The sequence below is a fragment of the Hypomesus transpacificus genome, unplaced genomic scaffold, assembly GCF_021917145.1.
Source record: "Hypomesus transpacificus isolate Combined female unplaced genomic scaffold, fHypTra1 scaffold_31, whole genome shotgun sequence".
In the NCBI taxonomy this organism is placed as follows: Eukaryota; Metazoa; Chordata; class Actinopteri; order Osmeriformes; family Osmeridae; genus Hypomesus; species Hypomesus transpacificus.
The window spans coordinates 722,445-749,756 of NW_025813837.1; the positions used below are offsets into that span (position 1 = coordinate 722,445).

General features: G+C 42.5%; 2 protein-coding genes across 3 annotated transcripts in view; both read right to left on the reverse strand.

The window, feature by feature from the left end:
* Positions 1 to 17,098, reverse strand: part of slc4a4a (solute carrier family 4 member 4a) — a 40,016-nt gene extending 22,918 nt beyond the window's left edge. Inside the window, exons 1-7 of one of the 2 annotated variants that reach the window (XM_047015969.1) lie at positions 17,024 to 17,098; positions 16,733 to 16,825; positions 12,870 to 12,943; positions 10,121 to 10,294; positions 5,256 to 5,391; positions 3,650 to 3,810; positions 1,479 to 1,658 (exon numbers count right to left, since the gene is read on the reverse strand). In XM_047015969.1, coding sequence (XP_046871925.1) covers positions 1,479 to 1,658; positions 3,650 to 3,810; positions 5,256 to 5,391; positions 10,121 to 10,294; positions 12,870 to 12,943; positions 16,733 to 16,749 — 742 coding nt within the window. In that variant the 5' untranslated portion in view covers positions 16,750 to 16,825; positions 17,024 to 17,098. The remainder of the gene's footprint in view (positions 1 to 1,478; positions 1,659 to 3,649; positions 3,811 to 5,255; positions 5,392 to 10,120; positions 10,295 to 12,869; positions 12,944 to 16,732; positions 16,826 to 17,023) is intronic. The other variant, XM_047015970.1, reaches the window with a different exon arrangement.
* A 4,938-nt stretch (positions 17,099 to 22,036) lies between these two features.
* On the reverse strand, positions 22,037 to 26,370 carry grsf1 (G-rich RNA sequence binding factor 1). The gene is made up of 9 exons (XM_047016004.1): positions 25,965 to 26,370; positions 25,140 to 25,287; positions 24,844 to 24,999; positions 24,513 to 24,647; positions 24,236 to 24,374; positions 23,908 to 24,041; positions 23,492 to 23,571; positions 23,019 to 23,154; positions 22,037 to 22,848 (listed from the first exon to the last, which is right to left on the reverse strand). The coding sequence occupies exons 1-9, from the start codon at positions 26,190 to 26,192 to the stop codon at positions 22,793 to 22,795; spliced, it is 1,212 nt and encodes a 403-aa protein (XP_046871960.1). The 5' UTR covers positions 26,193 to 26,370; the 3' UTR covers positions 22,037 to 22,792.
* Positions 26,371 to 27,312: the final 942 nt, after the last annotated feature.

Sequence of the window (27,312 nt, forward strand, 5' to 3'; positions counted from 1 at the left end):
TAAGTGGAGTGATGCCCATCAACAATAGTGTCCTAGTGATACCCAAAGTGGTATACAAGTATGAGTGGTACTGAAACTATTGACAGCACTATTTATGTATTTGTCTCACGCAGTTTTGTAAAGTTATCAAGAAGACGACAAGCTTGAAGTAACAAAAGCAGTGGTTTAGACCCTGCCAGAGGCAGGAGATGAGTTAGGAACAGAGAAAAGGAGGGAAGAAAGGCCAGTGGATATAATCTAGTTTAGAGAACTTGTTAACCACAGCAAGACATTGAAAAAAACATGATTATCTAGTTTAGTTTTTAGTTACATGTTTTGAGAAGGAAGAGACTGATCTACTGAACAAGCCAATCTACAAGATGATTTTATTTGTAGAAAATGGGATGCATGGTGTTCTACTGAATATGTAATGAATGTGATCTGAAGTAACTGTAATAATTAGCTTTGAAGAGTGGAAATATCACGAATCACTATCATAAAATACGAGTCAATAAAATTTTAGAACCCTTGGAACACCACTAGAGTATGATCAGCGGTACAAATAGCTGACCTTTATGTGGTCATTAATGTCACTGGTAATAAATAACCAATCATCTTTTAGTGATCCAAGTGATCACTAAAACCAAGTAATGAACAATCAGTAAAAGAGTGATAAAATGACATTTCATTTTGCACATTTTGTGAATATGAATCAAGGCCTGGATTTCCCCCCAAAATATATGAATTTGTAACTTTATATCAAACAAATGATGATCATTACCATTACTTGCTTAAGGGGTCATTCAAGAAATAAGAACACAATATAAAAAACACTGCCTCGTTGAACAGTGGTGGAGTCTCAATCTAAAATGATGGAAGAGAGTGAAATCTTTGGCTACTGCCCATTAGGCTGCATTCATGGAAATGTAAAGCAAGAGGTTAGGATGTTGGAGGAGGTTGATAAGAGTTAATTTCTGTTACTGGAAATGATGTGATTGTCTGTCATGGTTTTATTGTTAGAGCTTTCATTAGCGTTCGTGTTAGTGTACAATTTAATTCTCTAACAATAGAAATGAATCAGGATAGAAAATTAGATAACGTGAAAGAGAAGAATGTGTTAGCATAGCTTTTACCATTTCTAATTGAGGCCCTATGTCTTGTTCTACAACCTTCTTATGACATAACACTAATTTTCCGTTCTAAAATAACCACTCACAGACAAATGACTCCCAGGTAATTGCTGGATATGTGTAGGGCAACCAGCAACAACAAGTTTTTCCTTCCATACGTCTTATCAGTACTATTGCGATGTGGTATGTTCAGAGGGGGGCAGTAGTGCTAATAGTATTGGCATCTTCCAATTCTCTATGTTTATCACTCTTTACCCACAGAACAATGTAAAGGAAACATTACCCAAAAACCCAAAACATTATAAATAGCCGTGTAGCCTATTAAAAAGGTTGGTCAAAAAGACTGCACCGAACTGGCACCGGTATTACCATTATCCATGTTGGAAAACAGCCTACTTGCACTGGACACCGTCTTTCCGATGTCAGCCAGCGAGCGTAGATTCGACTTCTTGGTCTGGTGGCGGTGCTTGCGGAGCAACGTGTAAACCACCTTGTCCTTCAGTTCTGCATTCAGCAGCCCGCTCTCAATCTGACTGTTGGTGATCATCTCTATACAAGGAGAAGAGATGAACAGGAGAGAGATCAGGGGAAAGAGTGAATGAGGTCAAATGTAGGATCCTGTAAAAAAAAGGAATGAGAGGACATACAGTTAATAACAGTCTCCTCACAATACATGGGTTTCTTAAAACAGCCTTTGGGCAATTTTGTTCTAAGGTGAGATTTTTGGAGAAGGTTTGATGCATCTATGCTGTACCAATTACCACCAGCAGGTACAGTGTACTCACCTTATTAGGCAGGGTAGCCAAATGAGTATCTATATTCGCATGGTTTGTTTTTGTGCATTTTAATTGTCTTTATGCTTTTCTTTTGTATACCATTGTCATGCTTTTCAATAATTTGTGGGTGCGCCTATGCACAATTGCTGCGACATAGTAAATGATATTCCCGTTAAAGGGCCATTATCTAACTTGAATCTATATTCTTCAGTAATCACGCCAACGAAGTTCGACGACACAAAACCCCGAAATCATTATGTCACCCACATCGAGGCTGAGGCTCTGGCGCAGTGTGCGAGCCTGTGGGCCACACCGTAAGAGAGGGCTCAAACAAAGACTCTATTTTTCAAAAGAGGGTCAGCGGCCTGCGCACGAGATTAGGGGTCCCCCCGGGGGCTCTGTCTGAATGGTACGGCCCACTAATGGCCCATCATTCAAGTCACTTGGCCTCCGAGCATGGACCGACTCAGCTCAACCGAGCACACCAGCGATTACGTCGCATTAGTCATCTCAAAGTGATATGTCTTCCTCCTCTGGTCCTGTGTGCGGGCCAGTGGTGGAGTTGCTTAGAAATGGAGGGGAAGGACAGGGAGTATTATATGCGAGACAGTTCGACATGGCGTCGCGTCGATTTTCTTCCAGCTAAACACTTCCTAGCCTTGACAGGCCACTTTAACCTTGCTTGCGAGATAACCTACAGTGGTGGAGTGCAAAGTCTATTTCTGGTCAAATTCAACGTTCTCATGAATCATTATTGATTATCTTTCATAAGGGTGTATCATTCAATGTATGTTTGCATTTGAACTTTTTTTATGGATGGTACATGGAGTCCAAGGTCACCATGCTGGGAGGCGCCTTTGAAACAGCTGAAACAACCACTGCTTTAAAAAGAAAGAAAGAACAAAAATTCTGGTGAGGAATCCCAGCTCAAAAAAACTGCGTTGGTGACAAACAGCAGCTCCTAGCTCCTAACCGTAGGCTTTTAAGCACTGTCATTAATAAAGTCACTGAATATGCCTGGTATTAGAGGAGAGTGTGGCCCTAAATTGAACTACAGAGATATGTGTCAGAGTGGGATTCGAAACAAAGACAAAGACACTGACAGCTCATTGTTCATGCAGCCTTAAGCTATGGCTTCAAGCATGCATTGGGAATCTAAACACAGGATCTTAAAAAAATAAATGTAAGGGGAGTAGGTTGTTTGGTTTGGAGCATATCCCCGCAAAGAGGCCTGCAGCTAATTGTAAACTGCAATCAATCAAGCCTTCTGATCGTTCCCCCAGTGCTTGATTATCATTAACTGGGTGAGGGAAGGGGGGGAATCTTTGTTCTGCCCTGTAAAAACCTGTTGATCAGCCAGGGCCACACCCTGCTATAGACCCAAGAACACCGGGTCTTTATGAGCTCACTTCAAAAACATTTTATAACAATGGTGTCGCCTTAACTTTCAGACACTTGATAAGCGGACACATGCATGCCATATAACGTCTACTACAAGTTTTTGCTAGATATTTATAGGGGATATGCTCATGTGAAGATCACAGTTTGAATCAAATCCAATTAGAAAATTCCCTTTTAATATTCAGATGACTGGTGATGGTAAATGGTGCTGAGCAGAGCACGTCCCCTGCGGAACACGATCAGGGAACACTCCGGATCTTCAGGAGATCACTGAGGGGTCATGGTCCAGTCATTAGGGCCATGTGAAAGGAAAGCACAGCGCTTGGCATTTCTGACGTGTGATAACAGACTCTGTTTACTTACCTACAACCTGAGGCAGAGTGGAAGCTTCTAGATCCAGCATTATGGTGCCTTTCTCTATACAAGTCCTCAGCTCAAACAAACTGTGTAAGGACAACGTGGCCACGTGCGGTTTACTCCAGCGCTCGCCGCCCTTCTCCACTTTCTCTTCAAATTTGATCCACCTAGAAAAAGAAAATAATAAATAATACATTCATATGAATTGACAGGACACTAATGAATGCTTGGATGCATAGGAAATGTATACAATTCTATGATACATGTAATGACATAGCTTTTATTCAAATATATGTTTACAATTAATTCCAAAAATGAATGTTTACAATGAATCCCCCCCAAGAAAATGTTTGTAGTAGATGTTTGTGAGGTAAATTTACAAGAATTCTTCGGGACCAACTTTTAGAGGGAGACCATTGCATTGTTTGTTGTGATACATTTCTGATCCCTCACTCATTTGGAGCCAAAGATCAAAAGTGTCAAGTTAATACAGAAACAAAAATGTTGTTGTTTAAATGGCTAAATGGGCACCACAGTCACTGGTTCTAGGAAGAGTTGATTAACCTCCCCCTCTCCTGAAACTGACAGCACTTTTGTATCTATGACAACGAGCTGGCAGGCCTAAACATCATGCTTATCGACCAAAAGGAACTTGTGCAATATGAAAGTCATTAATCTATTCATATAAAACATGAGACCATAAAGTTATCCATTGTCTGGATTTTGTAAAAAAAATCTGCAATGACAGGTTTCAAAGCGAACTAGAGACTAAACTAAAACTTTGTTAAAAAAGTGTGAAATAATTAATTTCACGGTCAATACAATTATTATTTTGAAAATCCCATGACATTTCAAAACAGGAAATCCTTGAGTTTGTAAAAGCAAAGGTTAAGACATCAGGATTTGCCCTTGAGTACGGCCAACATCACAGCCTGTTTTGAAATTTTGGATTCAAGTCCCTTTGGCCAAGGGCCAAGTATTAGGGAGTATTTTTCATTCAGAACATGTCCAGGGCTCCTGCAAGTTCATTGTATTTAACTGCAGAGTTAATCTATCTCGGCCTTCCGGAATGCAGTAAATGGTTAATGATTCAGAAAAGTGGACTAAGAGAGGTAGTTTACTTAGCAAAATATTAAAAAGAATCAAACCTTGGAGAGGTTCTCCTTGTTACTGAGGTTACAGAGTACTCCTGAATAAGCTCTGCCTGTCACCAACCAGTGAACAGGCTATTACCATATGAACTTACGAACCTCTTTCATGAAAAGACACTCACCAAAAAGCATTTATCTTTAAATTGCAAATGGTCAAACATGCTAATGAATGCCATTGTAGCAAACAAGTTCTGAAATGTCAATAACTTTTTTTTCCAGAAATGTACATAATGCTTGTCAACCTTTTACGGATCAATCAATGACTGTATGTTTACTGTATTTACCTTCCCACCAGTAAATTCCTTGTTGTGCAAACTACTTTTGGCGATTCAAACGTACTCTGATTCTGAAGACATGACAGGTGAGTCAATGTATCTTTTTCTTAAGGAGTCCATTAGGTCACAATGCAGTTCCGGAATATTTCAATCCAATTCCTATTAAAAGCCTCTCAAGGCTCTTACCTGGCAGTTTCCTTCCACTCCATCTCCTGGCCGTCCACAGACAGCAGCTCGTCAAGCTCCGTGAACAGCTGGGGAGACGCCGGCCCGTCGTCATCTTCCCCCAGCATGAACCGGATCCTCTCGGCCGCCGGCGAGACTGGAGAGAGAGGGAAAATACTGCGGTTCACAGACGTGGACTGTTGAGAATCGGGCCCGAGTTTGGGCTTTCCGTCCTCCGCCCCAAAGCCGTTCATCTTTTCCTCAGGAGCCGGCGGTGGAGGCGGAGGTGGCTGGATTTGGACCAGCAGCTCCTCGTCCCTCTCCTCTGAGCCGGGCTCCTTCTCCCCTTGGTTGTTGTTGTTAGACATCTCGAGATCTTTGTGACACCCCTACCATAACACTTATCGAGCAAAAGTTGAAGAAAATAAGTCCCAATCAGGTGAAGGAAAGGTGGTTGCGCAGATTGGTGGGTGGGAAGCTCCGCAAGCCCACCTAAGCAAACAAAAAAAACACTGCTAGAAGTTGAAAATGATGTCCGTCCTTGGCCCCCAACTTTAACAGACTGAGTTCCAGGTAGTGGGGGCTGAGGGGGTCCCCCCGAATGACAGTGTCCCCAGAGCCCCTTCCATGGCCAAAACAGCACTCTTTGCCATTGGTCCTTTGGCTTGGCACGCAGCCCTATGGTGCCCCCCTCATTAACAGTTAGGAAATGGTTCACAAACTGCCCAACTCTTTACAAGAAGGCTTTTGCTTTCATTCCCCTTGTCTTTCAATTTGAATATTTAGTCAAGCCCCAGTGCTCTTGTAAAAAAATCGACCATAATGAGTTCAAAAAGATTGATATTGAATACATCCTATATGAAAACACCTCCTACAAATAATTGTGGACTCCAAAGACAAGAGGATGGCTTGAGTAACACTGATCATAAAGACATTTGCCTGATTCATATAATCATCATTGGAAAAGCACTGTTCCGCATTAGACTAGGAGGCCAACATGGCAATGATTGTGTTGGTATGAACTTTCTACAACAAGTTAAAATGAGAAATTAATGATTTTAATTGAAACGCGTCGCTTTCTTTGACACCTTTCTTTGTTTTTTTCTAAAACAAACTTGGTTCTGTCAACATGAACCTACAGTTCAAAGAAGATTCAAGACAAAACACTACCACACTGGAAAGGCACAAAGACACTATTGTGCTAGACAATCCCAACAGATTTTCACTTCTATCACAGTTATTTGTGCATATCAATTAAACAGGTTCATGACACAACTGTTCAACTGTCCTAAGCCAATGAATCAGATTCCTGCACGCCACTGTCCTATTTTCAGCTAATCACCCATGACAACGCTAATGTCATCGGAACTTGCAGTGTCATTTCAATCAAAATATATGCGTGTTACTGGGGCACCAGATGAGTGCACTGGATCAAGCAGGATGCAAACCATGGCTGCATTCTTTAGATTGATCCTTTTACTGTGCAGTTTTCACGAAAGTTTACTCAAATTTAACATTTCAAATCATAGAAAATGTTACATATTTGAAAGCATGGAGCGGCATTTTATCATTTTATTGTCATAAGACAGGATGGGCCAGGTAAAAAATAGGACCTCTTCCATTCAGCGTGTACTGTAAGATGGAAGAAGAAGGATCCAAAGCCCACTCAAATCAACTTCCATCTGGGAACAAGCAGAGCTATGCTTAGGATACCATATTGTCTCCCGGTTGCTAAGAGAGGGGGACGGGGGGAGGCAAGAGGGTGGGGGGGTGAGGCAGGGTGAAGCTCAAAGCAAGTGAAGAAAAAAGAGAGAGAGAGAGAGCGAGCACGGAAAAAAAAGGAGGGAAATGGAAATGAAAATCCATCGTTCAATCGCGTTTTCAAAGCTCTGTGTGCCGTAGCCAAGAGCCAACAGCAGCAGTTACAATGGGGACTTTGTCCCGGCAGTGGAGGCTCATGGGAAAGGAGAGAAAAGGAAAGAATGCCTGCTGTCCCAGAGAGCGCATAGTGGACAGCCACTCCACGACCGGTTTAGTCCCGTACTTCCCATGCATCCCACACAAAAATACCTCCATATCCATGCTTGCTTTGAAATGTCTGAGAGCACTCGAGACTTCGCTCACCGCAAATTCACTGTACACTACCGTGCGTGGCAGTATGAGGGAGCAGCAGCAGGAGCAGCATCTGATGAGAGGACTGAGAGGATTTGTTCAGAACCCTACTCAAACATCACAATGGTTGACTTTTAGTATTCATAGCAGTGAGCCACACTATTGGATACAAATGGTAGGGTTGAAAGCAGAAGAATTGGAATGGACAATTCTTCAAGTGCACAATATCCATTGCCAGTGCAGTGAGTCTTTTTATTCATTTATGATCATTGTTCGAGATGAAAAAAATTATTAGCGGTGTCCAATCAAGATCGTTTAAAGAAAATCTTTTAACATGCAATTAATTTAGTATACAACTTCACAAAATCTCAACTGAGTGAATTCCAACAGAGTAGTGATACTTTTATCGTTTTTTCACAGTTGTTAAAATACAAAGGGAAACCTGATTGAACTGATGGTGACTAAACACTGTTGTACATTCACCCACAACACGGTGGGAGTAAAACAATTTCTGCTATTATCTGAGCAGTCTAATGGCCCCATCTTGAATAACCAACATGGATGTGCCAAGTAAAAGAGGCAAATGCATACGCAGATCCAAGCGTAGGCCAACTTAAACAAACATCACCTTTGCAGATGACATCACAGTGGGTGTGAAACTAGTTTGGTCTTGGCAATTATAACACAAACGACGATTAGATGTTGATGTTCCAGACAACTTGATGTGTTAACATCAAGCTGGGATCATTTCTAGATTAGAGGCCAACCTTCATGGCTCAGGGCTGGCTGGTGTTCTGTGGAAGGCCTTGCAGAAGCTGCACTATCACACCTAGGGTGGCAGGAAGCCTGCTGAGGCAGTGAATTGCACAATCAAGACGGGGGATTAGGTTCCCCACAACTCCAAAGGCAACTTGAAACAGATAAGATAAATCGACGCAACCACATCACTAAAGCCAATTGAACCATGTTACTTGATCATTTGATTCCCATTTTTACAGGCTTTCAAACACTAATAAATGTTAGAATTGATCAATCTGTTTTGACTGTTTGAGTGTGGTCCATACTGTAAACAAGTATTGTGAATGTATCTGCCTTCATACAAATCATTGGACATTCAATTCAATCAAAATGTATGCATTTGGACCATTTCAGCCTGACTGTGTTGCTCTCCTACCCCACGTCTTTGCTCTGTAATGTCGACTAATCACAGGAGGTTGGTGGAGCAGAGAAGGAGGTTAGATGGACTAATTATAGCTTTGTGGGGGAGTAAAGTGAGTTGGTGGGGTGGGGGGGGGGGAACTATCAGCCTTAGACAGGATTAGTGAGGGTTCCCCGCACGGCCGGAAGGATAGACGTCGCTTCAGGGGCCAGAGGATAGCCTTCGATACCGTTTTACACAGGCGATAGAATGGGTGTGTGGAGGGGGGTAATCTGCTATAAATCCAGGACAATATCTTGATCCCATGCTTTTCATTATTTCGTTTTTGTTCGTGTAAGAATTACTGTGGCTCATTTGCCGAATTTGGATGAATTTGGGAGGGGAAAAAAACGATTGGTCATTCAAATGAAGTGGGATCGAACAGCGTTACAATCGAGGCACACGAGTGGACCATGTAGTCTGATAGTGTCCATCTGAGCAAACAGGAGGATTCCAACGGATCAGTCGGTCCCCCCGGTGAAGCCATATTTCCGCCCATATGGAGGGAGGGGGAGGGGGAGGGGGAAAGGGATGGAGGGTGTGAGGGACAGATGAGGTAAAGGGCAGCATCACGTGTCTTTCTACTGTCTCACAAAGCAGCTGGACTCCTGTCTTCTGCCATCACGAATCACAGCTTGCTGGTCTTTCCTCTTATTTTGTTTGAGGGACTTTTTTTTCCCGATGTCTGTGATTTTATTGTCCCGTAGGCCTTATCAACAATATCGCGTTAGATAGGGGACCTCCCAAACTGTCGACGAAAGAACCTTCATGAAAAACAGACCCATGTTGCTTTTCCATAAGTACATCTGTATTGCCTGTAAAGAAAATGCAGCAGCGACATGTCTCTTCCCTTGAACATGACACAGCTAAATCTAATGATTCCATTTTGTTACAGTGTTTCTACTCTAATTTTCCTTCCCCCATATACTAGGCAGGCACATTTCAGTGGATAAATTCCATAAAATTTTTTTCTGCTTTCAGTTTGATTGTGCCGTTTGGTGGCTTTATGAATGCTGATTTCCTCATTTTACCATTGCACCCAGCTAGCTAAAATCTCAGCTCAGGCTTTTCTCCTCGTGAGGTTACGGGGGCTGGGGAGGGTGACATGAGTTCACCCATCCTTGCGTGTCTATTCATAAATGTGAAGAAGACTGTCCTGTAGACTAAGCCCTTGGGGTGGAGTGTCAGAACACACAACCAATGCAGTTGAGGAGTAAGTGGATTTTTTCTCTTCCCATTTTGTTGTTTTAACATAGATTAGGTGAATCAATAATGTTTGGACAATAATCCTTGACATGTAGGCATGGATGCACCCCTACACACACACACACACACTGACCTGGATTTTATAAAAACGAAAATGAACGTTACTTCAACCACTTCCGTTCAAATCCAACACACTTGTTCTCTTGACTGCAGCATACAGGCACAGCCATTCAGTTGAAATCGAGTCAGAGAAGAGGTCAAAGCCGGGGGGGGGATTTTGCCTGTGAAAGACCAACCCGGCCTCACGAATAACAAGAGGGACAGCCAGGGCTGGTAATCTGGCCTGACATGGATTCATGTCATAACTTACTGAGTGGTTTGAGGATGTTGTTGCTGGCCTCATCATTGTTTTCCGTGTCGGACTTGTCAGAGGCGTTCTCCGTCAACCTCTCCTTCCTGTCCCTGTGGGTCGCTCTCCGCCGGTGGCGTCTCCGGCGACGGTAGCTCTTTGGCACATGTACACCAATATACACGGTGTGGTGTCCTGAAAGGAGGCAGAGTGACAAAAAAATGTATCAAGACTTGCCGTTGTACGTCCATTTTGAACAAAGGGTCAATTTTTAACAGACATGATCACATTTGAAGTGAATCTGCAGTAGTTATGTCGGATATTTATGGAATATATATATCCCCGTAGAGTATTTATATACCATGCAAACTCCCTCACAAGTAGATCCGGCCAAGTTTCATCCATAGTTCTGAATGACTCTTACTATCCCACCACACATCATTCACCCAGATTCATTAAAGGGTTTTCAAACTAGGAGAGTCCATGCTTGTATTATTACTCTGGGAAAGCTGAGAAGAATATTTGTATATGGGAGTTCTCTGTTTGTAAACATTTCCTGAACCCATCTTGGAAAGCTTGTTAGTCTGGGTCTGTGAATCAATTGTCTGGAGAACTGAAAACTTTGTGAAGTTTATAATCAGCCATTGTCTTGCTCACAACCCAAGGACATGCAGTGTTGTGTGTGACATTGCCTTGCGTCAACTTCAAATGTTGGGCAAAATGTCACAGCAATCTGCTGACATGAGTTTTGTGTGAAATATACAGTACATACACAAGTATATATACTTAAAATAAAACTTGAAACCCAGTATTCGCTAACAGGATTTGAAAAAAGGATCTAAATACATACAGACTACACTATATGGCTATGGTATGCTACTAATACTGATGATAATAATACCAAGCCCATGAGCACTTCCTGGTCACCCCCAGCGTCCCTCAACAAAGGCTCAGTGAGATCGCTTTCAAACAGCGTTCATTGAGCATACTGACTGAAAGTGTGGCCACACACAGCACATGACAACATGAGGAAGCCACAGAACACAACAAACGCTTATCTTCATCCTCCGAAAACAACGACACTCATTCTTTCGGCACATTCACAATGGGTCGTGTTGTGAGTTGTTTATTCCGACGCCAACTAGTCCAGTATCCTAGAGACAGAGGCTTCCACATTGTAAGAAAGAGCTTAGACCCTCGGCATCCTCGTCTCATAACCTCATATATTTAAGTTTGAGCCATACTGGATGACCTAAAGTGAAGTGGCATTCCTCAGAAGGCAAACACTTCTTTACTCAGCAATAGCTGTGATGGAGCCCTATGCAACGTTGACATTGAGAGGCATGGGGCAGGTAAGTAGCAGGGGACAGGTGAAAGAGAGGGTTAGAATCAAACAACGCACTGTCAACAAAGCACTGCACTACATGGTGGGTTTGGCAACAAACCCTGCAAGTAGAAAGGCTAATGTCAGACGTAGGGCGAGAGGGTATATATATATAGAGAGAGAGAGAGAAAAAGAGAGAGAAAAAGAGAGAGAGACAGCATAATCAGAGAGAGAGCACAATGAGAGAGCTTGAGGAATAGAAAGAGAACAATGAGAGGAGAGTGATAGAGGAAGTAAAGCTTGAAAGAGAGTCAGAGCGAGAGATAAAGAAAGTGAGTAGCCGAGTAAAAGGAAGTGATGGATGAGGCAAGAGGAGATGAGGTGAGAAAGAAACAAAGAGACAGAGAGAGAGCTGGAAAAGAAGAACTGCACATTGCCAGAGCATCTTTGTATCCAACGTTGCCTTTTCTATTGGTCGAATTTATGTAATTTCTGGATTTCTTCCTAAAAGAACACTCAAAGCTGAATTTCTGGCACCACAATCACCACCAGTAACCAAGCAAAAGCTGCAGGGTGTGTCAAGTGCCAGTTCACCATGACTTACCAACAACAAGCTAACACAAACTCACAGCTGAAAAAAAGTTTGATCTTAGATTCAAGATTGGAACAGAGTAAATACAGTACCAGTCAAATGTTTGGACACATTTTCCCAATATTTGTATATTTGGCTTTTGGTTTTCCATCACCAATTTTATTACCATGAAACTTGATGTTTATTATATTAATTTATAGTAATATTATATTCATTTATAATCATATATCATTTACATATTCCCTGTCATTGCTCCGCATCAAAGTGTCATTTGTGCTATTTAAACACAAGTAGATTACATTCCGACAGAAGGTTTGGCAGTTGGCAGTCATAGATGCACAAATGCAATGAGGGACTGTGACGTCAATATTCAATACTGAGTAGAGTGGTCTTACCAAAGGACTGGTAACCATACTACAGTATTATACACTACGATTGTTTTATCTGTGCTGATCAACAGCCCTAAGAGAAGATTAGACAGGTAAACAAAAGGTCACGTGATCCGTCCTGCATCTACAACTATTTAGGTGAGCATTTAAGTGATGAAAAAACACTTGGTATCCTCGGGTAGTTTTCCTTCTAGAAACTGCTGAACTGCTCAATGACAGGTATGTAGACTATGTAGCAAATGTTCCACTTCTACAGAATGATTCTTCTCACTAAATAATAATTACCTCCCAACTCCTTTCAGGGGGAAGTTTACTTCCATTAAAGTAAGTTGTATTGTCCCTTATGTCTTGTCAGATAGTTCTTAGTATTTTTATATCATTTTTTGTTACAAACGACTTCCATTCGATGTAAACAATTGTAAGTGGTGTGACTTCCTGAGCGACATAGAACCAAACTGATCTTACCTTCCACTTCCTCGTCGTCGCAGACATGTTTGACGAAGGACGCCCCCCGGTCCAACACCGCCTCGTCCTCCATCCTGTAGTAGTAGAAGAAGAAGAAAGACTGCTCACACTTTTCCTCCAACGACAGCGTGGAGCCGTAGAACTTGGGCTCGTTCACTTGGAGCGTGTTCGGACTGGGAGTGAGTCGGGTGCTGCTGGAAGCTTCCATTTCGTCGCCCGTCCAAGACTCATGTACAGAATATCCTTCTCCCTGCACCCCAAACTAGAAAAGGTTACGTCTTCAGTGCCGGTGGCTGTGTGCTCTTGGGCAGCCCGAGATCTGAGGAAGGCTTCCGTCCTTGAAAAGGGCAGTGTGGCGGGACAGGCAGGTACACACTAATGTAGGTAATCCATCCGAAGCGGGGGCAGGGAAGGGTAGATTGGCCAGCTTCGAGTCTAATTCTGGGTGACTACCGAGGAAGAGACAGCTTGTGGTCATGCACAGGATCGTATTTGGGTTTAGTGAGCAACGGTGCACACGGTGTTTGGGTACAGTAGTCACCTTCTGATTCGGTGTCAGTTGAACTTCTGTTCTGATAATTGCTCACAGACACACACACACAGACGTAAGACATCTCATCCTCATTCCTCACCCCTCCCCCATCGCCCAAACTCTTCCTTCCGAACCAAGCAGGACGTCAAGTCTGTCTTGCACTCATCCGCCCTTAAAGGATTATCCCAGCTTTACTTTAATGACATCATACTAGCACATAATAGCCCTTGGTGTGTAAGACTCAATTATGGCCCCGGATGTCTCTACAGCGTAGTGGAGACAAATGTGGAAAACTAGCTACATATTAAAAACCCTGCTTAGTAAACATTAGTTTGAAGACCATGTTAAGTTGTTGCTATACATTTGATAGTTATCCCAGTGGAAGGTATTTTTCCATCATACAAAAATAAAAAAAACTTTTTTATTGAAACTTCCTGCATTGGACTCAAACAGCAGGTTTTCTGGAGTTATAACACTTCGCCATCTGCCAGATGGACACATCTGGGCCTGACGATTGCCATCAGGACGTTACATGCCCGATTGCATAGTACCAACCATGTCATGTAATGTACAGTTTAGTGAAGGAGTATTGACATGGGGCTAGGCCACGTCTTTCCGGTGCATACAATCTGAATGCTCAAACCAGCTATGACATTCTAAACTAGACTTGCTCTTGAAACTTTGTGGCAAATGTTTAGGCTTAACCCTAACACCGTACAATCATGGTTTGTTGAGATGAAAGTGGAAGAACGTGACTGGCTGCAGAGGTCCCTGACCTCCATCTCATCAAACACGTTTGGTGAGAATTCTAAACACGAGCCAACGTCACTCATGCTCTTGTGATTGAAGGGAAGCCAAGCCCTGCATCAATGCTCCAACATCTTCTGGAAAGCTTTCCTAGAAGAGTGGAGGCAGCTATAGAGGCAATGTGGGGACCAACACCATGTGAATATCCATTATTTTGGAAAGGGCTATTCAACAAACAGACAACAAGAATCTGCAAACTGAACAGGTGTCCACATACTGTTGGCTCAGGTATTGTATTTAGGATCCACTTATGTGACATCAATGTGCCTGCTAGTTCAAAAAATTAGAGGCAACACCAGGGTAGAAATAATGATGCATCGTGTGTCATTGAACAGCTCGTCATGATCACTTCCTCCTTCTCTTGACCAATCCGGGGTTTGATCTTGGTTCCTCCGAGTCATGCAGGTGGGTGGTGTTCATACTGAGGAGTGAGTTTAACCAACATAGCTCCTCCCCTAAACTCACACTTATGCGCACTAACACTAAACCACCTCAACTAGTCAAGCTGTATGCCAAACTGTGTATGCCATCTACGCCACCAAAAAGCTTGCAGTATGACTTTAATCAATACAACTCAGTTCCCCCTGTATCGTTAAATAACCATGTTCTGCTATGTCAGGCCTTGGTCGAGCCAGGGAGTCAGGTGGCTGAACGGTGAGGGAATCGGGCTGGTAATCTGAACACGCCAGTTCGATTCCCGGCCGAGCCAAAAAAAATGACGTTGTGTCCTTGGGCAAGGCACTTCACCCTACTTGCCTCGGGGGGAATGTCCCTGTAGTTACTGTAAGTCGCTCTGGATAAGAGCGTCTGCTAAATATCTAAAAAAAAAAATGTAGTCGAGAGCCGAGTTGACTAGGCCTACTCCATGTCAGAGAGACAGACGGTTCAGTGTTCTCTACAGCAGCGGCCACAGAGAAAAAGTGACCACGTTTCATTCATTCTGCTGGATGAGAGGTGCTGGTGCTGGTGTTGGCACACACACTGAATAAGTGATTTGAGAACGGGTTTATTTTTGGTCCAAAGCATACAAGAAAAATTACACATTTAATTTTTGCCATTAGTAGAAAGCATTAGGCCGACATTGTCCTCCATGTTCCAGTTTTCAATGAAAATTATATCCAATTGAATGTTTATCATTTTTAGGACAAGTTTCATGATATATATTTGTGTAACTACTGCTTCATTACATTTCCAGGCACATTAATTCACGTGTCATAAACCAGATGAATTATTTTGAAACTGACATCACATATCATCTGTACACCACCACAGACCAATACAAAGCATTCAGATCTAACTATTGAAGATTCTTCAATAAAACTAACCAGCACAATACACAAGTTGTGAAGTTATTTTTGGGATATTGTATATTTGGTGCACTATTCTGCTGTACTAACATTAGACAGCACAGAAAAAGGGGGGGGGGGGGGGTTGGGGGGGATTTCTTCTTTTCATATGCTAGGTGATATCAAACTATTCTCTATTAACAGGTTTGTCAAATATGGATACAGCTTGATTTAAACGTTGAATGGAAGGGTTAGACTACCTGTTCTCTGGATTTACTGATGCCTCCCTTCAAGTCCCTTAATGCTTGTCAACTGTCTAATCATTAAACCAAAGGCTTCTTACTCTTTTGCCACCTATGGAACAAACATTGGAATAACAAGCTGACACATTTAAATGCCCTATTTTGCAAATAAGCCTACACCTTTTCAAGTCTATTCCTTGACATGTTGCACATTACTCCAGAAAAATTGACTGAATCCTAGCGCTTTACCTTTTTTCTTGTTTGAAATTAGTTGAGATGTTTTCAAAGCAGATTTATCTGAAATTGCTCGGCAGAACTTAACACCATTACGTTTTTCCACACGTTTACTTAAATTCAACATACGATAATGTGCTTAAGTTACAGATAAGATAACATTGATTGTCTGTGAAGGATAGCGAAAACGCATTCTTCAAATTGTAATAGGACAGTAACGTAACTGTCATGGGGAAAAGTAATGGGAACCCATGCTTTGCTATTATTGGACATCCTGTGGTATCTACACTTTCGTTTAATGTATGTATCCGTTTTAGTCCTAGTATATATATTTGTATGTAATTAAGGAATGTAGTAAAGTCCTGACTTAATAAATCACTCGGTTGTAGTATGGAAGCTGGTGTCTCGAACAAGCATAGACAGAGCAACTGGATTTAACATTGCCGATGAGAACATCCTTCAATTCTGCCGTGAAGACTAGCTGATGGATGTGCCTAGTAAGGAATCGCATATTCTACTCATGCAACATCCATATAATTAGCAGCGTGATACAAATTAATGACACGTTCACGTTATCCTTGCACACTAATGACTATCGAAAATAAAGATAATTTATCCGATGCTCTGAATGACAATTAATGACGCCAATGATGAATGGGAATTCAAATGGGGCTGAATTGCCTTTCATAATAATCCACTTTGAAGCACAACTTTGAATTACACAAAAGACAGCTGTATAGCATGATCATATTAAAGTCTTACTTCTTGGCGGCACTCATCTCAAGCGGTCTTTGATAAGATATCCACACAATCCGGAGTTCAAGAAGTTACAGCTGGCGCGCGTTGATGCGTCTCCTGAATGAGATACATTTTAGAATGCAGCGTTAAACTGGTTGAAAACGTTTCCAAGTTTGTTAGAGCCACACAATCATTCAAACTTGGGGCTGCCACAACTTCTCTGAATAGACTGTTTGTACAGGTTTCCCCTATTTATCCTACTGGACTAGATTCAATCTCAGCGCATAGGACGGACTAAATAGTGACGCTACATACCTGAAATGAGTTATTTGGCAACTGTCTCTCACCCTGTCGACAGCATGTACACCTGGTCAATAAACTGAAAGCTGCAACTCCTTGACCCTTAAGAGTCGCACTTATCTGGGGAAGAACCATCCCACTGTCAACGTCACACCTAAAGTGGGAGGTCAAAGCATTGAGACATTTTTTTTTACCAAATGCAGGCATCCATCCAAGCGTAACAAAAAATCTTTCATTATTCTTTTTTATAGGGCTATTATTTAGTGTCGTATACATTTGTGTCAAGAATAGACAGAATAAGTTGTCTAGTGGAGCCAATTAGGCTACCTAAAATTCAATTTGGACATATAGCCAACAGTACTATCGGTCAATACTGCTTCTTATTTAAAAGTAGGCTATGACGATATGTTACATCAAAGTACAGTCGTGATATGGTTTGATTATATAGCGACATCTAATGGAATAAGACATATATGACATATATTTGATACAGCAGCACAGCAATATTTTAACAGCTTACTTGAAGGCCTTCTTCAAGGGCATGTTGCAAAAACGTCAAATTATTTGAATGTAGCCTGGCGATTTGAACAGGAAAGCCACAAAAATTGACAGCGTTTTCAAAGCTTGTACCTGATAGGGTGAAACTCACCAATAATCTAGAACTCAAACCAGTGATCCACCATCATGGTAAAAAAACGTATATTTTTTTATGTAAGTACTACAGATTAGAGAACAGTTGTTTAGTTATCAGCGCTTAAGCAAGGGTTTGATCAAACATCTAACACATCACACACTGCAGGTGGATGTATACAGTATTTGGCATGAGTCTGATACCCTGTCAGACCGCAGCCAGGCATGCATTTGTGTATGTGTTCTCTATAAAAATCATACCGGCTGTGTCAATGAGGTACACTTTAAGATGGACTCCTCAGTACGAGGACACCTGCTCAGTGAACAACTCACTCCAAAATCATGGACATTAATATGGACTTGGTCCCTAGTTGCAGCTACTTCAGCATTCATTCTTCTATGGATGCCAGGTGTGTAGCAGAGCAAGTGGACCCAAACACATGAAAGGCAGTAACAGAACACTTTCAATTGAACTCAAGACACAAAACCTAGCATCTAAGGTACATACAAACCAAAACAGCTAAGATAGGTAAACATTTAGAGGCAGGATAACTTAGGAAAATAACTTACACAAGCAGGGACACAGCCACCAGCACTGGCAGGGTGACAATAGACTACAGCTGGGTGAGTACTAACGAGACAGGTGTAGGGAGCTTGGAAGCAGGGGAGGGAGGGAGAGATCCGTTCCACTTGTGTTTCATAAAAAAATAAGTAATCTCCTCGAATCCATGTCATACTTTATTCATAATCCTTGCTCTCATGGTTACGGTGAGTTTTGACCTTGGTTTGTGGCACAACATTTATCCATTAAGGAGTATGAGGTAAATGGCTAGCTTGCTAACCATCTACAATACAGTACGACATTTGAAGTTGGACTCAAACTGTTTTTTTGTCCTCACAAAATGTGTCCCCCCCCCCAAAGTGTGACTCACCATTCCACCCTCGACACTGAGAATGAAAAGGAAACACCCGGAAGGCAGGGACCACACTAGACAAACACTGGGGCACGGCTGTGGCAGGGGAAGCTTTCCTCTAGATATTGCTCTGAGATTGAACCACAACAGCATTAGTGAGTTGGGGTTACTGATATTGACATATAAGGCCTGGCTTGCAGCCTGCGTCCCAATTCATCCCCCATATGTTTAAAAGGTTGAGCTCACAGCTCTGTGCAGGTCAAGTTTTTCAAATCTCGACAAACCATTTGTTAGTGGACCTTGCTTTGGGCATGTGGGGCATTGTCATGACGATACAGGAAAGGGCCTTCCCTAAAATGTGGCCGTGAATATGAAAGCCAAGAATAATTTAGGCTGTCATTGTGTGTCGTAAAGTTTAGACTTCCCTTCTGTGGAACTATGGTGCCTAGCCTGGATGATGAAGATCAGGCCCAAATCTTTATTTCTTCTTCATTGAACTTTACACTGAGGATTCTCAGTGAAGTGTTCTCCTGAAGTGTTCCCCTGAAGTGTTCTCCTGGCATACATCAAACCTGGGTTCTTCACCATCTCTCACTGCAGGTGGATGTATACAGTATTTGGCATGAGTCTGATACCCTGTCAGACCGCAGCCAGGCATGCATTTGTGTATGTGTTCTCTATAAAAATCATACCGGCTGTGTCAATGAGGTACACTTTAAGATGGACTCCTCAGTACGAGGACACCTGCTCAGTGAACAACTCACTCCAAAATCATGGACATTAATATGGACTTGGTCCCTAGTTGCAGCTACTTCAGCATTCATTCTTCTATGGATGCCAGGTGTGTAGCAGAGCAAGTGGACCCAAACACATGAAAGGCAGTAACAGAACACTTTCAATTGAACTCAAGACACAAAACCTAGCATCTAAGGTACATACAAACCAAAACAGCTAAGATAGGTAAACATTTAGAGGCAGGATAACTTAGGAAAATAACTTACACAAGCAGGGACACAGCCACCAGCACTGGCAGGGTGACAATAGACTACAGCTGGGTGAGTACTAACGAGACAGGTGTAGGGAGCTTGGAAGCAGGGGAGGGAGGGAGAGATCCGGTCCACTTGTGTTTCATAAAAAAATAAGTAATCTCCTCGAATCCATGTCATACTTTATTCATAATCCTTGCTCTCATGGTTACGGTGAGTTTTGACCTTGGTTTGTGGCACAACATTTATCCATTAAGGAGTATGAGGTAAATGGCTAGCTTGCTAACCATCTACAATACAGTACGACATTTGAAGTTGGACTCAAACTGTTTTTTTGTCCTCACAAAATGTGTCCCCCCCCCCAAAGTGTGACTCACCATTCCACCCTCGACACTGAGAATGAAAAGGAAACACCCGGAAGGCAGGGACCACACTAGACAAACACTGGGGCACGGCTGTGGCAGGGGAAGCTTTCCTCTAGATATTGCTCTGAGATTGAACCACAACAGCATTAGTGAGTTGGGGTTACTGATATTGACATATAAGGCCTGGCTTGCAGCCTGCGTCCCAATTCATCCCCCATATGTTTAAAAGGTTGAGCTCACAGCTCTGTGCAGGTCAAGTTTTTCAAATCTCGACAAACCATTTGTTAGTGGACCTTGCTTTGGGCATGTGGGGCATTGTCATGACGATACAGGAAAGGGCCTTCCCTAAAATGTGGCCGTGAATATGAAAGCCAAGAATAATTTAGGCTGTCATTGTGTGTCGTAAAGTTTAGACTTCCCTTCTGTGGAACTATGGTGCCTAGCCTGGATGATGAAGATCAGGCCCAAATCTTTATTTCTTCTTCATTGAACTTTACACTGAGGATTCTCAGTGAAGTGTTCTCCTGAAGTGTTCCCCTGAAGTGTTCTCCTGGCATACATCAAACCTGGGTTCTTCACCATCTCTCAGATGATGAAGCGTGATTATCACTCCAGAGTTTCCACCAGAGTCTAATAAAATATAGCTGTACATCATTCCAGCAGAGACTTGCTATGGAAACTCATTTCACAAATCACAAAGAGTTATTATAATTTCATGGCTTCCAGAGGCAGTTTAGAGAGACTAGATAGCTTGGTAGTCTTGCAATCCGAGGACAGACTGTCATGCTTTTGCGCCACACGCTTCAACACGGAGCAGCTGTGCTCTGTCAGTTGGTGGAGCTTACAAGTTCACAGTTGAGCCACTGTTGCTCCCAGACATTTCCGTTTCAAGCCCAGAACTAGGTAGAATGTGAAACCCCTTCAAACACCTTTGCTGTCAACACCGTTTGAGAGGGCAAAACAACAGTCGCACGCCACGATCATGTATTCAGAATTGCAGGGAAAACATTTCAAAACATGAGTTAAAATACTGTGGTACCAAGGAGACTCCATGCTCTTCTTAATGTTATGTTTGCTATGTACTGTACTGTATAGAGTTACAGTTTGAAATGTTCCATGTGGCACCGTTAGCGAGGGCTTTCCGAAGCATTAAGATGGCATGTCATTGTTTTGAAGTTTGAAATGTGTTCTAGATACAAACGTCTGATGGTGTGCTTCGGATGCTCCCTGCGCTGCTTCTCGGCTTTAGGTTGAAGCCACCTCATGCGTTTGAAGTCAAATTGCCTCAAGAGGAATGCTCTCTATCCCTTCTACTTTGTAAAGTCTTCATATATCTCTAAAGCAGTAAAGAATTCACGGAATGTGTTCGGTAAAACCAGGTGAGGCTCCCTGTTCATAGTAAACTGTCAACAAGAAGCAAATGTCTTGCGGTATAAGGTTGTGAAAGCAGAATGAGGCAAGTAAACCAAATGCTTGGGTGTAGTGGTTTTGTTTGTAAAGTATGTGGACAATTAACACCATCTTCAGGTCAAAAGATGAACTGCCCCTTTTAGGAATGTTCCAGTGGGATAGTACAGTTCATTAGTCACCCCAATTGATCCAATATTATTTCAACTTGAATTGAATTATGGCATGTGGAATATGGCATGGAATGTGTCATTTATGATCTGGAAGTTCAACAATGGATGATGCTATTGCTTGAGATGTAGTCCAAAAACACTACGTGGGCTTTCCAATCATAGAAAAGAACTAGCAAAGGACGTATGAACTACCCAAAACACATTCTGTAAGTCTTGCCAAAACTCAATTGAAACTCACACTGTAAAACCTTTTGTGTGTTTTTATGCAGTTAAAGTTGTGCACTGTCTAATAAATATTAGTAGCCATCGATGGTGTAGATATTAGGCTGGTTTTTGCTATGCCATCTGTCACTAAAGCTGTGGTTAATTTGATTGGAAGCTGCAGTCACTCACTTCACCAGCCAATAGATGTCGACCAACTGGCAACATCACAGCTTAATTAAATGGGACTGACCTGACATCATAAGTACTCACCATCAGAAAGTAGTTTGTTATACTTCCCCATGGTCCCAATAATAAAATGAAGTATAAGGTTAGATTTTTTTTTCATTTTTTATTCAGCCAAGACATGGTGTGTTACAGCCTTGTAGCACAACTTTGAACATAATTAATTTGAAGGATGCATTACTGGAATTCAGAAACGGTCAGTTTCCCATTCGATCGCCGTAACCTAGATGTGATTTGCCAAACGAGCTGTCTATCATCCTTCTGGGTTGAGTATTGGCTGCAGGTGCCGTCATCTACACCGGCCAGATGTGACTTTGGGTTCATGAAATCGAGCAAGCTAGATATTCAATGACTTAAGCATTATATTACATACCACATTCCACAGGATCCCATTGATGTTCTACCAACAATTTCTGTTTTTCCAGTACCATTCGTCAGCGTCAGTACACGATAGCAACTGCTTTGTCAAGATAGTCCTTAATTGTCATCAGGTCAGCCTAAAAAGCACAATCCAATCCTTTGTGTTTTTGATGTAAATCACATTCTAGGATTTACATCAGGTTTAATTTGTTTTCACGGTTTTCCTACAGTAAACAGTTTGAACATTTTCACTTGGTCCTCTTAAATTAGCTATGCTAGCAAACTTCGCAAATTCATAATTAATAACCTAATGATGGCTTCGAATGATGTCATGTGTTCGATCCCATTCTTTGGATGTATTTCTTTGAACCAATGATCCTGGTGGTTCTGTTTGGGAGGCACACAGAGCTCCCACACAGAGCACCACTAGAAGACAAGTGAAAGGGGCCAAGGAGACACGAGATAAGGAGGCAGCATCTCCAACCTTCTCCCCACCACACTGTTACACCTGATCTTCCACTGGTGCCGAATTCAGGAACAACTCGATGTATCGCTCATCTGGACAAAGGGGAAAATGATATAGAAAATATAAAAAGGATTCCTCAGGTATACCCAATATAAAAAGGATTCCTCGGGTATACCCAATATGCAATGACGACACACATTTCAAAACATGGGCAATTTTCAAGGATTTTGTAAGTGAGAATCCCTTTTCCACCCATACTTACCAATACGGGCCTTGTCTCTCGACATGGCAGAGACGGCGTCTTTGTGACACGTGAAGAAAACTTGGGCCTCTCCGCTGGGCCGGCCGTCGGGGCCGCACTCGAGGAGGACTCTGGACAGCGCTAAAGGAGAGAAGAACTGGGAAAGCACAGGCCAATCACATCGTCGGAATTCCTTTTCCGATCACTTTGACGCGGTCACATGTTCTTCGACATGATGCTTCCTCTAACTGCATCCTGTTCATCATTGTGACTTCTGTTTCTGAACTCAGCAGTCATTTCTTTCACGACAGATAAACATGAGGATCAAGGATGAATATAAATGTGCGGGATGCCACCGTTATCTACGGCATTGCACATCATTCACCAAACACATCCACAGTTGATATTTACAGTGACAGGCCATTTAAAACACGTGGAGCTACACGTTTCACTCCAGCTTCCCTTCACGCCCGTACATAACGTGTGTGTCATACCTCGACCACGTCTTCTCCCGTGGCATGAAAGGGCAGTCCTCTCATATGGACGTAGTGTAGGGCCGGGGCAGGCGGGTGTCCTAACAGAAGACCACACAAGAACACAGCCTGTTAGAGTCTAGTCCACTTCGCTTCACAGCCAACACAACTTGAATCTCCCCTGACCTCACTTCACCCGCGAGTGGCCGTCCAGTTGTGACTCATCAGTGGGTTTTTACACACATGTAACATCTAAAGGCAACTGGTTCAACCCAAATCTTATTTAGAGGGGCTCACGTCAAACGGAGGGGGGGTGAATCTTTACGCAGTCCAGACTTTTCATGTCGGTTAAATATTTTGAAATAGTGAATATGATTGAAAAGACGATTGTCTTAAATAGCGACAATGCACTGTGTTCTGGTGAAGGAGTTACTGACCGGCTCTTGGGTTTGGATGTGCGTCTTTGTCGTGCCTCCTGGGAAGAGAGGAAGGACTGGTTCGGCTCGACGTGGGCTCCGCCCTGCGCCTGCTGAGAATTTCCCCTTTCTGACTCGGAAACACCTCGATATATCTGTTAAACACAAACTCACATTCAGACATGCAAAACATCCCATAGGTTTTTACAGCAAAAAAGACATCCCACCATCATGTATATTAAGCAACGTCGACTCCAACCAAGCGAAACAGAATCCTGAGGAATGTGGAGGTTAGCTGTGGTCATAAGGCAGCACTCTATGGGCAACCACATGTTAACAATGAGCCTACCTGTTCCCAATGAGCTCCCGGTCTCTCTGAAGGGCTTCTTGAACCATCTCGTGGGAGGAGAACTGCACAAACGCTTCCCCCTTAAGTCTCCCTTTGCCATCGGTGACAAAGGTAACTCCATTTTTGACGACATCCAAACCTAGGGATGATAGAAAGTTTGGGTTTTTTCCAGACCCCAAAAGAAATCATCGTTTTGAAGTGTTGAGAACTTTCGTTTGATTCGGCCACGTTGAAAGACATTTTCAAGACCTTCAAAACCACGAGGCTGGAAGCTTACCTGAGAAGAAGAAGAGAATGTCTGCTTCGGTGCAACTGTAGGGGAGGCCTCGGAGACGTACCACACCGTCCTCGGCCGGGAGCTGAACGGACTTTTTCAGGATGGCCTCAGCATCGCCATCAGTCACTTCATACACTAGACGAGACGCAGACAACACGGCACCTTACTACCCAGCTAGCGCATTCTAGCGTTTCAACGCTACACCTCAGAGACAATGCATGCCAATGTAAAGCATGAAACGGAGGTTTCGGCAATAAAAGACTTGACCCAAAACTCGAATTAAACGGGATACTTTTGGAATAAAATAAGGAGGAATGAAAAATGCCCTTGCCTTCTACATAGCGGGACCCAAGGTACTGCCTGTGTTTCTCCAAGGCTTTGCTGACATCCTCTTCGTGCTCCACCTCAATGAAGGCCTGCCCGCTCGGTTTCCCATCTTGGTTCACCGTCAGATGGATTCCCTTCACCCCATCACGGACTCGGCACTCTGAAAAAGTTCCCAAAACAAACGGACGATGAAAGGTTTGCGGTGCACGTAGGAGCGACGCACGCTGGGGAAAAAAGGCAACCGTTCGTGCAGGATTTTGGATTTTTGCACCATTGTGCAAGTCAAGCTCAGGTGTTTACCGGAGAAAAAGTGCAGGAGATCGACAGCCGTGCATGTCCATGGAAGTCCTTTGGCGTGGATGATGTACACTTCCTTTTTTGGAGGCTCCGGATCTGTTCTGTATTCTGGAAGAGGCGGGTATTCGTCCGATTCAATTGGTGTTTCTGCCTGAAAAAAATGGAAGCCACGGCGATATGAAGTCTGTCATAACTGTGTCGTAAAAATAAAGCGACTGATTAATTGTTTATATTTTTTGTATCTTCAGCAGAAAGCCCATTTATTTTGGATTCATTATTTTCACAAAATAAAGTTTCATCAATAAACAAATCTGAAAAGCCATTGTGTTACAATGAAATGATTTTGGGATGAATAGTAAATATGAAGGGGAAATAAATAATTGGAGTTTGTCAGCGACACCTGTCAGCGACCCCCCTCTCCTACAACTAGCCTAACGTATGCTCCATGTGATCAGACCCCTGACCTTCCTTCATCATACTCCAACAATGTTTGAACAACTGTATAACAAAACACCACAGGCTATCCTATGAATTGAACCAAGAATATCTAGCAATTCTATCATGCCTTTAGATTCACAATGAGAATACATGGAAGAACCGATGTCTCTTGGCTGCATGTGTACCCGGCTTTCCTAGATGAAAAGGTCAAGAGCCGCCAATGGGAGTCATACGATAAACACACCTTATGTAGTTGTACTTACTGTCAAGGGGAAACAAGTGCATCGGACGTTTTGCATAGAGGCTGTTAGAAACGCTGTATTGTTTGTGAGTAGGTTAGAAACGCTGTATTGTTTGTGAGTAGGTTATCTAAACAATTAGCACACAAACCTTATTTGATAGTCCACGTTGGTTGATTTTCCAATTCAACTCACTCGGAAGTCTGGGGGTGTAGGTTGTCAGTCCAGCTTGGTAATGGTACAGATTAATTGCGCCACATCTAGCGGATTTACCAATTTCGTTGTTCCATACAGACTTGCTCTGTGACAGTATTTTCCTCTCCACGCGCCTTGCTGTAAAACAGCGCTGGAATGCAAATAATATTGACTTTCCCGACATAATAAAATTACACGCTGTCGTGCGGTACAAGATAGGTTACAAATGGTTTAAGACACACAATTACGCCACTGGAAACCCCAATCATTAACTACCGAGTTGTACAACGCATAGGCAATTCAACTCATGTTCGATATCTCATCAAGGACGACGGACAGTTCGAGGTCAAAGTGTAAATTAAGTGTAAGATTCGCCACACACTTTGTGCGTGTCGACATCTAGAGGTTTGGAAGGCATTTGCAGCCCTTCTTCTTCTTAGAATTTTTTTGACGGATCGCATCCAACTTAAAAGGGCATAGACCGCCACCTACTGTGCAGGAGTGTTTGGCCAGTCACGGCATAGGCATACCTATTTTTTATACTGCTAGCTGTCAAACTGCCAAAATTAGAATACAATACAACTTTGGGGGTTATGATTCCTGATCAAATTTACAAGTTGAATTATTGTGGCAAAACAATGAATCCACAGATCTGATAAGACCAGACTATTGTTCTTAGTTTTCATTAATGAGTTAATACGTTTTAAGAATGCAGAACAAAACAAAACTTGGAAGATTTATGAAACCACACAGATTTTACATACAGAAGGAAGAGGTCACTTTGTTAAGACAAATTTTTGGTGGCATTTATGCTTTTCTGTATTTCTGACAGAGATGGTGTGTTTTTGGAGGGAAATGTGGGGAGAGGGAGAGAGGAGATGAGAGACGGTAAAGGGCCTGGGTTGGTGAAAGGCCTCAGACAGCATGATACACTCACTAGTCTGGTGAACCACCGGGGCACCCAAGTGTCTGCCGCACGCACATTACCAAACAAAAATAATGACATCATCCTTTGGTTGTAGTTGGCAGGCAGTTTACTCCGGTTTAAAACATCGTCCCACAGGCTTGCTGGCTAGATCTATTTCTGTACGCCACTACAGCAAAATCTATAACTGGACTGCTCTCACATTGAATGATTATATTGGGTGAACAAGGTACCAGTGCAGCAGCTAGTTTAGAAGTTAATGACATTAGAAGTAAAAATTTTACTTTGTATTTTATTTCACATAATTTTATATGACCCTCTAAAATGTTATGTAATTTGCTAACCATGCTAGGATAATCTGATGACTGGAATTCTAACG